Source organism: Montipora capricornis, chromosome 14 (assembly GCF_036669925.1).
Source record: "Montipora capricornis isolate CH-2021 chromosome 14, ASM3666992v2, whole genome shotgun sequence".
NCBI classification, from domain to species: domain Eukaryota; kingdom Metazoa; phylum Cnidaria; class Anthozoa; order Scleractinia; family Acroporidae; genus Montipora; species Montipora capricornis.
Genome location: NC_090896.1, coordinates 22,990,491 through 23,002,074, shown reverse-complemented (window position 1 = coordinate 23,002,074; position 11,584 = coordinate 22,990,491). Strand labels below are relative to the sequence as shown.

Below are 11,584 nucleotides of genomic sequence, written 5' to 3'. Positions count from 1 at the left end.
GCACGAAATATGCGGTCCAACTGATACACTGTCGTCTTCAACCACAAAAAGCTCTGCAATTCTCTGCACTATATTTGCTTCTTTCAACTTTCCAGCCACTAAACTATGAGAACCTCCATTCACGTAAACTTGCGAGCCACATACTCTACTTAAAGATGCAGAAGTCTAACAGGAAACCTTTTTTGACGGGAGTTCTTTTGACTCCCGCCATTTTGGAAAATGCGAACTGAGAGCTTCTACTGTAACATAATCCAGATCTGCCATTTCATTCACGTGCTTATGCATACAATCACTGTATTAAGCCGGCGGTTTGATTGACAGATTAGAGACGAGGTCAAGTTCCATTTAGCATAGTAAATCAAAGCGCTCAAAAAGGCCGAAGACAACAAAGCTTGTCCTCATAGTTTTTTCGCCACTCATGTCTTTGGCCAAACAACGAGAAAAATGTCTGGTACCCAGGCTACTCTTCTCAAACAAACACTCGGCTACTCAGCGCGTACCCTCGTAATGTGGTGATAGCTTATGCACGAATGCGAGGAAACAGGGAATCAAAGCAATTTAGAGCGTGAGCAGTGAAAAATTGTCCTTGTGTCGGAACCATCTATGTTTTTGCAATTTTTGTAAAGGAAACGTTCAGTTGACTAGACATAGGATTAGGCAACATGTCAAGATATATGGCCTTTTGGATGCAAGGACATCAAGCTAAGGACCATAAACTCTCAAGAAATCGAGAGTATCTAGCTCAAGTGAGAGTGACAACGAACAAGATTTATGTTTGGCAAATGAAGATTGTCGATTCAAAGACGTGTGTGAGGACTGTCCTGCAGACAATGATAGCGATAGTATTGGCCCAGTATCAAGCGTTCATAGCCACAATGTAGCAAAAGATGAGGTACTCAATCCCCTGTATGATCCTTGGTATCTGTAGGACATCTTTCTACTTCTTTAAGCTAAGCTTCAGATGATATTTTACATTGTCCCGACCTATCGACAAATATGAATTTTGTGGGCCTCCCGTTTTTCATTTCATTTTTTTTTTCCGTTAGATCTGTACTGACAAGGAACTAATTTTCATTGACTTCAGGAGATCACAGAGAGAATAGTTCAAGAGTATGTGGAAGGTTTGGAGCCACTTCCTTTGGCAGATAGTAATCAAAGAAAGTGACTCCTCAGATTGTGAAACATCAGGAGATAGCAGCTCTGGTTCAGAAAGCGAGGTAATTTCGTAGTCTGTTTTATTCTACACGTCATCAGTGTATTCGTAATTTTCTTGCAAGCCTTATAACAGGTAGCTTTTTTATTGTTAAATAAAAAATTAATTTTGTTCATTTTATTGTAACTTTTGTCATTGCAATGTGGTGTCACATGCGTCAATGTTATCACGATTTTGCTCAAACAGCTTTTAGAATCAGTACAGCTAATGTGTAAATTTCCTGTTTGCTTACATTGATTTTCCTTCTCTTAACTCATAGTGATTGTGCATGTTGTTCCTATTGCACACAGCTACACTGTGTACATGACACCTTCACGTCGATTTAAGTGTGTACCCACGTTTGGTGGGTCGTTAAGTATTCATACATTCATGCTATTGTTTAGACTCATTGCCGATTCATCGGTGTTCACATCGGATTTCACTGGGGAATGCAAGACCGCTATAGAAATTGGAAGGCCCTTTGACAAAATGTGTGACAATTTTCTTTCGTTTATCATTGAAGAATGAGCAATAGCTTTAATATTAATCACTTCTCTTCTCTAACTGATCTACAGCTTCGGTTTTTTCACCAACAGTGAAATCCATGACGATCGATCTTAAATCAAGTAAATAGTCTTTATGCGGGCTTTTTATATCCTGTTTTGACAGTTTGAATAATAAAGTTAGGCTATTTTGCCACAAAAAATGGCATTCAAATCGCGCGGTCAAAATACCACGTGACAATAGCTTGTGATGTAATGTTGGGTGCAAAGAAACAAACAAGCCAACATGGATGACTGCAGGAAAGCAAAAAGTAGAGGAGGGCGATATTGCGTTGCCGGCACTCCTAACGGTCAGAGCTGCATGAACAGGTATCAAAGAGGAACGCGTAAGCATCAGTTTTCATCGTATCAAACTCTAAGGGCCAAATGGGTGAAGTTTGTTCGAAGACACCGACCAGACTTAAAAGATCCTACCTCGAAGTACGAGTCACTCTGTGAAGCTCACTTTGAAGATTCTTGCTACGAGCATAACTGCTTGGTCCTCAATAGCATCAAGCAAAGTAGGGGAACGAGGAGGAGGTCATACCTGAAAAGAAACGCTGTACCTACGAGGGATACCCTTATCCCTTCAGGACCACAGATACCCAATGACCGACAAAAAAGACAGGTAATTTTATTGCATATCATGAGAAGTCAGGCAACACGTACGTGCAAAAAAAAAACGTCCGCTCTATTTCACCGTCCCATTTTACCGTGTCGACAAATGTTAACTTTTCTTGATCTTAATTCTCGTTGGAGAAAGAAACTAGCTTTTTTCCTTACATGTACTATGAAATTCCAACCACAACATGAAGTGAACTTTCGATTGATTAATTCCCGAACTGACAGAAGGATGCGAGAAATCCGAGCGCTTGAAATGGTTTATTCTGTTTTTAATATTCCTTTTTTTCTGGCAGAGTAACATGTGCATATAAATAACAAACCTATACAAGAGAAGTTCTCTTGACCTACATGTGTCTTATGTAATATTGTTTTGTTTTTCTCGTCACGTCAAATTTTTCCATGGCATTCACTGTTTTGTGTAACCTCGTGTTTCACTAATAAATTAACCTTTAAAAATGAATGATTCCAAGAAACAGGGGAACAATAGCTTACGATTTAACGTTACAACATTTCAGTTAAAGTGTGATGCCCTCTCTGAGGTGAACATCCCTAAGAAGAAAAAAAGGATTTCACAAGAAGCACCTGATGTGAGCGTCTCTACTGGAGGACTCGATGCGACTGCATCCGCTGTTGGTAATGCCATTGATACAGGAAATCCATCTGCTTCTGGTGAAGATCTCGCTGTTGTTCAATCCTCTTCTCCTGATACCATCATTACAGCAGGTCCATCTGCTACTGGTGAAGTACTCAATGTGAATCTATCAACCCCTTATGAAACCGCCGATTTCAGAAACTTATCAAAAAGCAATGAGGTCCTTTCCTTGTCAGAAACACCACTTGGTAGGCCAGATCTTCTGCTGAGCTGTAAAGGTTGTAGCTACAAAAGTAAGTGGCAAAACTTGCAGAAAGCCAACAAAAGGTTGAAGAAGAAAGTCACAAGTTTGAAGGACAGCATAAAGGAACTTGAAATTGTGAGTGAACCTATTCTAGGTGCCTATGTTGTGCTTCAAAATTTTCCCGTTTGAAATTTTTTTAAACCAGTTCAATTTACGTTCCCTTTGTTTCAGATCATGATAATTGAAAATTAGACAAAGAAAAATTAAAATTTGAAAAATTTTAAGGATGGTGCCTAATTGGGGGTAACCACGCATAATTTAGAGATAATTGAGCCTCAATTTAAAAAAGAACGCCATATACATTGCTTTGTATTTTAGAGCTTTATACAAATATTATTCATGAATTATCTTTGAAAAATTCGTGTTTACCCTCAATTTCCTTTTTGGAATTCAATAATAGTTGGGAAGATCTACCTTTCCCGCATAATCATAAATCGGGACAAAAATACCTTTAGTAGGCACTGTCCTTAAACCACGAAAATTTTGAACCACAACACACACATTTGTTTTGAGGTGTTACAGTACTGTGCAAAAGTAATGAGAGCGAATTTCGACGAATTTCGAGACATTTCGCCACTTTTTGACGAAAACTAGCGATTTTGGAACGAAACGAAATATTGCCGAACTTTCGACGAATTTTCGAAAGCGCCATTGTCTTGACACTTTCGAAAATTCGAACTACAATTCACGAAGATTCGCGAAATTTCGAAGAAAATGTTTCGAAATTTCGGAGAATGTTCGAAGCGTGTTTCGAAGTTTTGAAGAGTGCAGCGAATTTTCGAGGCTGAGGTAAGTACGTTGTACAGTGTAAGAAGGCTTTTGCTTCATTCGATCAACCCTTGGCTTAAACAATTCTATTTGAAAATGCAATGTAAACCTTAAATAAACCAGATGATGAATCAAGATTTGTTTCTTAGGGGGTGTTTACATGACACCGGTACGAGTTTCATTCTGGTACGAGTTGTCAATTTCATTCCGCGTTTACATGGATGACACAAATATTGACACAGGGATGACCAAAACAATAACGGCGTCAAATATTTAGAAATACAACGCATGCGTCAATAGTCCCAGTCCACCACGACTTGATGACTCGTACCGGAATGGGAGTCAATGTAGCGTTTACATGATACTGGTATAACTTTTCATACCATTATAAGAATTTCGATCCGGTACAACTACCGGTATGAGTTGTACTGGTATGAGATTTTTCACCGGTATCATGTAAACAAATGCAGAGCGATAAGTAAGAACCGGGATGAATTCGTACCAGAATGAAACTTGTACCGGTATCATGTAAACACGCCCTTACATTTACTTAGTTTTACAGTACATGAGGAGCCTCATAGAGATTTTTTTGTACGCTGTTGGAAGCCTTGGTTGCTACGGACGCTTTACTAATCTTCTTTTATTAATTTAAAAATGAGTGAAAGGTAATTAACAAAAGGTGCATCATGTACGTTTCCGACTCCCGCAGTGTGCAATACGTGCTGACGTTCCAAAGGCAGTCCAAATCGTGAAGTTCTGAGACACCGTCTGTATTTAGCATGCTATCAGATTTTAAAATTGAGACTTTTTAGAAATGGGAGTCGAAACAGATTTTTAATTAACGTTGATTTTCAGTATTAATCAGTAATGCACCCATTTTGGACCAATTTCGAATTCTCCAACTGTATTAGGTAGCTACAAGTCAAAACCATATCCAATAGATTTGTTCTTCAGTCATTTAATAACAGCCATTTCGGATTCCCCCTATTTCGAACTATTCTTGATTTCCTTTGAGAGTTCGAAATAGCGTGTTATAACTGTATTTCCTTTTTTAAAAAAGCTATCTCCTGTAGTATGGTGGTTTGCCGAGTCCGCATTGTTAACATTTGCACCGGGACTTGTTCTTCCGACTCCCCAGTAAACGAAGTGTCAAACAACAAACATGCAGTGCATGTATTTGGCGCCCGGGATTTGTAACTCTCTTTAATTTCATTTCTCGCGTGCTCGCAAAAGTTTCGCAGCAGCAATTAACAACTCTCTTTCATTTGTGTGCGATGGTAAAACGCGTGTATCTCTCAGCAACGATGAACAACTCTCTTATCATTTGCGGCGCCTTAGCAAAAGACAGGGTTACTTTAGATATTTCATCGCGTATATCGGAGCCAGCAGCATTAAACACTCATATGTTCTGATCTCTAGATCTGCACAAATTCCCCGTAAGTTAATGGCGCGAGAACAATAGACATTCTGCACAATGAACATCCTGTGAAAATATGCATTTCTTTAGAAATGTGAGTGACGAATTACGCATGCATACCATCATCTGAAGGTGTCATAGGTTTCAAGTTAACATGCGGTAAAAATTACTCAGCAGTCACGGTCAGCAGTTGTTTAGCGATGGACACTGCAGACACTGGAAAACGGAAAAAACGAATAGTTAGATCGCGGGAACATACGACTGAAGAGAAATGGAAAAACCGAAGAGAGTGGAGAAAGAGAAAGCGCGAGGCCAGGAAGGCAAAGGTTAAATCATCTGCGACTCAAGGAGATCATGTGATTCCAAATGACAACGAGGAAACTCCTGTAGTCGATCAAGCGAAGGCAGCTTCATCGTCTCGAATTGAACCAAATCGAAGCAGTTCACCCGTGGTCAACAAGGAACTGAATAATACGAAAAACGTTCCAGGAAAAACGGAAGCCTGGCACTCGAGAAGTGCGTTGATGCTGCGCCTGGCTCAAGCCGGAAAGTCCCAGAGAAAATCGTTGAGGAGTACCTCTCAATTCAAACGACCCGAAATTCCACACACTTCACACAAGGCTGACAAGGACATAGCTGAGCCGGTCTCCAGTCACGTTCAAACACAACAGCTATTGCCTAGTCTGTCAAGGCCCACAAAGCTTGTTGTGAAGGAGAGGAAATTAGAACTAAAAGAATTAAATCCTGAACATATCGATTATCTGAATCAAGAAAGTATTGGCAGTGGAAGCTACGGTCAGTGCTATCATGCCCGTTACAGGGGAATTGACGTAGTCGTAAAGAAGATGATTTACAGCGATACTGCAGAGGACAAGCTGAGGGCAAAAAGGGATTTGATGCACGAAGCAGAGGTGATTACTGCACTTGGTGACCATGAAAGACTACCTATGATTTTAGGTGTCGTCACTACACAAGAGCCACTTTGTCTCGTCACACAGTTCCATGGTATAAATGGCACAAGTGGCACTCTTCATCATGCGGCGATCTCGAATATTATCACATCTCCAGAATGCTGTGATATCTTTGTTGATATTTGCTCTGCATTAAAATATGTTCATTCAAGAGGTTTCCTGCACAACGATGTCAAGGCTAATAATGTTGTCCTCGAACGTAGAGCAGATTGCGATAGATGCACCCCTATCCTCATTGATTTCGGAAAGAGTAGAAAAGCTTCTGTCAATTTTCCACAGGATTCCGCTAACAGAAAGAGATTTAGAGCGCATGAACACGGAAAAAGCTATTTGGCTCCAGAAGTATTAAAATATCGTCAGTACAGTACATCCAGTGATGTTTACTCTTTTGGACGAATGCTTAAGTCTGTGTCTAAAATCATGGGATTTTACCACAGTGTTCACGTTGTAGTAAAATCTGCAACAATGGAAGCTTCTTCTGATAGAGCTGAACTGGACCAATTACTTACTACAATTGCGGATATTCACCTGTGATCTGCACCACAGTCTACTCCTTATTTAACATGAAGACTGTTATTTTCTAACAACAGAATTGTAAAAACACTGTTGAAAAGACAGTTATACTGGCTAGAGACGTGGCGTGATGAGGAATAGCGCGCGCGCGCGCGCGCTCATAAACATTTTTAATTTACCATTATCGCGGGTATCTTTGGCAGTTTAGGGCCAGCAGTTGTGTTTTTTAGAGAAGTTCGTGTTGTTTACCGTTTTTTGAAGTGTTTTGGCTTGATTAATGAAGAGTTGTCCGTCTACCGCTCACGAACAAGCAATATATAATAATAAATAATATCCCAGAGGCCTTAAACCAGAAAATAATCATTTGTACCAAATAAATTACCATGTGAATTATCGACGGCATGAATGTGCACAAGTCTAAAAAATCTGGAAGACCTCATTACAACCCTATCAATAACCCTGAACCAGAGTTTCTGCGGCTCGAAAGCCAGACTGGAATATTCCAACCTCGTCCCCAGGCTCTCTCCTCTGCCTCCCTTAAAGAACCTAGTCTAGTCTAGTCTAGTCTAGTCTCTCTCTTGGGCTCTCAGCGTAGTTGGGGCGAGTGAAAAATGGGGAGGGGTGTAATTTCCTCCTATTCTTTTTCTCGCTCTTCCCCAACTACGCCAAGCGCATGCAACAAGCTGGGCTGGGAAGTCCAGAACCATTGCTTTTAAATCCAAGTTCTCCCCCGTGACGAGAGAAGATGTGGGTGACAGAGGACGAGTGACAATAAATTTATAGTGTGTAATTTGGAACTACATTTGAACCCCGATATTTCGAACACTCAGAGGCAACTCAAAACAGTTGGAAATAGCGGGAGTTCAAAATAACCGATTGTAAGCGAGTGCGGGGTAAATCCAAGGGAAATGGTTTTGAATTCGAAATAACGGGGAATTCAAAATAACCTAGTTCAAATAAGCGAGGTCGAACTGTACTTACCATTTCTTGCTAGAATAGTCTATTTCTAATAAGTGCATAAAAAGGAATCTGACATCAACACATTAATTACAAATTCAGTTCGAGTTATTTTGGTCAGGATCATGCATACAAATATATTAATGTGCAATTGTCGCCCCGGGGCGCCACCCGCAACCCGTGCCGTAACAAGCGCACAATTCGCTGTTCGTTGTCAGAGCAATTATTGCCTGGAGCGAATGCCTCTGAGAAGACTTCTGAGAAGTACGCATTTCCCTGTCTACATATATTGGTAGAACTATATGAAGTCCATAAAAAGGATTCGAAATCCAATTTGCGTATTTTTGGTCACGAAAGATCATGCATGAAGATATGTGTGTAACTGTCGCCCGGGCGCGACCCGCGACCCATCCCGTCACTTGCGCCCACCTCACAATTGAAAATTCCCCAGTCTTCGGTCATTTGTTGTGGTCAGCGGAAACGAGTGGCCGCTGACCACGGATGGCTAAGTCGATTAAAGTCACAATACTCTTTTCTTTCACAAGCTTGAACACAAACAACAATAATTGGATTAAGCTTTATATGGAATTGTTTTGGCTCATGGCGCCCTTTTCAAAACCATATACAAAGTTAACTCGATGTCGCAACAGATATTCGGCCCGTGAACACTGCAGGGAATGGCCAGCTTGCAATGGCGAGCAAAGACGCGACTGCAAGCTCACTGTTGTTACATCAAGTGTTTTCGCCTCAGTTAGACCCAGAGAGGACCTGGTACACCTTGAATTCCAATTTATGTTGTTCCAAACCATCCGTCTTTTGTTCTACTGTGTCTGCAAAAGCATTTCCCCAAGAATACAAGCAAGTAGCCCTAGGGAATTTGCACGGCAAAGATGAAACCGTCGCGTCTTTCCGCTGGTTTTGCTCGCATCGAAGCAGCGAAAAAGTTCATGTAGCGTCAGCCTTCGGCCTTCTGCTTGGAATTCTTCGATTGAAATCTTGGTCGAGTTGCCAGTTTATGAAGTCTGATTACTTCAAAGCGGTCGTATCTTCGATCAATTCCCGTGGCTTACACTGCAATTCACTTGAGGACGCGAGTGGGACACGCTGGGCGCCGTGCTCGTAGAATGCTGTCTCATGACAGGAAAAGATGGCAGCGATGCCCAGGAGACAGTCAAGGCCGTATTTGATGTGATGGTAAAAGAAAAGGGCGTCCAAAAGTCTTTCAGGAAACTTTTGTCAGAGGAAGTTTGGGAAAAAAGAGTTGAGTGTATGAGGGTCCCTGACTGGATTTACCTGCTGTTCAAGCTCAAGTCTCGACTTTCTGACAGTGGTTGGCAAGAGTTGACAAATCTGACTCGACTTGGAAGAACCGGGGTAAGTTTGAGCCAAGTTCTTTCATGATGTAAGCTTATTAAAAGTCAAGGGATAGTGTAGTAAATGCTTTTGCGCATTTCCCACATTGATTGCTTTTGACTATTTCATTCCTTTTAGTGAATGTCTTTTTGCTTGCATGTGATTGGCTATAACCTGACATTACTAATGGGTTGTAGATTTACAGTTAATCAAACCCACCTATTGGGTGATGTTGTGGGACACCTGGATAATGTAGTCAGTTTGGTTAGCTGGCCTGGTTTGATTTCACTTGTATTATTTTAAATAACAAGCAAACGCTGTCACTGTATATTTTAATATTTCTGTCGGAAATCAGATATTGTTCCAAAAAGTAATTAATTTTTGACATTGATATTTGGAACAAATATTAATTTTTGTAGAAAAAATCAGACGAACCTATCCCGATTAAAAACAACATCGCTGCACTGCGAAAGGGTCTGTTTAATGTCACAAGAATGTTGATGGATGTGTCAAGTCTGCGCGATGAAGTTCCAGGTTATGAGGTGAACCTAGAAAATGTTGCTGTCTGGATCATCAGAGAGATGCGTCTACATGGCTCACTTCCAGATGATATTGTTTTCAATCTTAAAGTTGATGGACGCCCTTTCTTTGGTAATTGAATGCTTGACTTTTATCATTTTACTTTAATTAAAAAGAGCATGTCAGTCTTTCTATAACTGATAATGGCTGCATGGATCATTGTCTTAGTATTCTATTAAATTACAGGCAAAGATCAAGTTGCAGTTGGGATTGTTCCCCTTGATGCTAAACATCGGTCCTCTCAGAGTGCAAAGTCAGTTTATCCCCTGGCTATAGCCAACTGTAAGGAAAAAAGGTAATTTATGCTTTTCCACTGCGGGGCAGAACCATTTTTAAGCTATTTTATTATCTTGCTTTCCATAATGTTTTAAAGAAATATAATGATATTTTGACAGTACATGTATGTATATTGTGCGGTCTTAGTACCTGACCCTTATTGGCAGCGAGGATTGAGGACTTTGATCTGTTTCAAATCTTATAATCTTGCTGTGTTACTTGCTATAGTTACAATCATTATGATGTGGAAAAAAGACAATAAAAACTCGATTTTCAATAAAAGGGTATGCAGCCAACAATTTATGAATGAATTGGGTCATTAGAGTGTTTGTGTACATAAAGTTGCTGACAGTTGATGAATAGTATTTTGGAGATTATGATGACTACACCAACTCCCATTTTAAGGCTTATTAATAAGTAACCATCTTTAATTAAGACAATATAAGGTGGACAGATTATTAATGATTATGAATCTACATGAATGTGACTATGATTATTTGTCTATGTTGCATTTTCAAGGGAAGATCTCAGAAAGCTGTTCTTAAATTTAAACAAGGAGAAGGACAAGCTTAAGAAGATGGGGATTAAAGTGGATGGCAAACACTATCATATACGCTTTAAGGGTACTGGATCGAAACACTAGATGATTTTAAAATCTGTTTATTAATCTTTATTATCTATTTGTGAAAAACATTACAAAATAATAACTCAAAACAAAGCACACAGAGGTATACTGAATAGCACTAGCTGTCCAAGAGACTTAACATGATGCCAAAGCTAGCAAAGCAAGTGGTTTGCAATTTAGCTGAATATATCAAAACCAAAGGAATCACTTTTGTCAATCTGCAATTGATAGAAGCAAATAACTCTGAGAACTACACTGTAATCAGAATTCAGTGCAAATAAGCATAAGGCATGAAAATACTTGCAAGCAAGCCACAGTTGGTTGTTGGTCTTGTAACCAATCTGCACAGGGCTTCATTGAATTAGTAATGTAAAACCAAAGTAAATTAATGTATTTAGAAACAAACTGCTCAGTTATTAAACTTTTACTTAGTCAATTTGTTTTGTATACAGTTACTCTTGATTACAAAGGTTTGGTGTTGCTGATGGCAAAGATCAGTGATGAAGATTTCAGCTTGGTGGACAAGGCCTTGCTCTAGAATTCTGCATTTTCTGCTTGGCATTGAGAGTAAGTTTTTTTGAATGTACATTTAGTTTTGAAATGTTCAAGAATAAGAATGTCCCTAGATCTCTTTTGAAACTGTGATAATTTTACCAGGCAATGTGTCAATGCTCATACTTTAAAGGGTAGTAGGGCTCATTGAAAAGCAGAATTGTAAGCAGGTGTAATGTCCAGCTAATAAAAACACAACATTTTCCACAAATTTTTGGTTGGTCCTTTTCAAGTGGCTGTTTCATAGTTTTATAGTAATTTTTCTTGGACAATTCTGTCCAAGGGGAAAAGGTGCAAATGAGGTTAACCCTATGTGAAG

At 39.7% G+C, this 11,584-nt stretch overlaps 1 protein-coding gene and 1 pseudogene across 1 annotated transcript; both read left to right on the top strand.

Annotated features, from left to right (window-relative positions):
- The first annotated feature begins 5,639 nt into the window (after positions 1–5,639).
- Positions 5,640–6,944, top strand: LOC138031707 (uncharacterized). The gene has a single exon (XM_068879347.1). It carries the CDS (start codon positions 5,640–5,642, stop codon positions 6,942–6,944), a length of 1,305 nt encoding a protein of 434 aa, XP_068735448.1.
- A 1,175-nt stretch (positions 6,945–8,119) lies between these two features.
- The window catches only part of LOC138031706 (uncharacterized), an 11,417-nt pseudogene continuing 7,952 nt past the window's right edge, over positions 8,120–11,584 (top strand).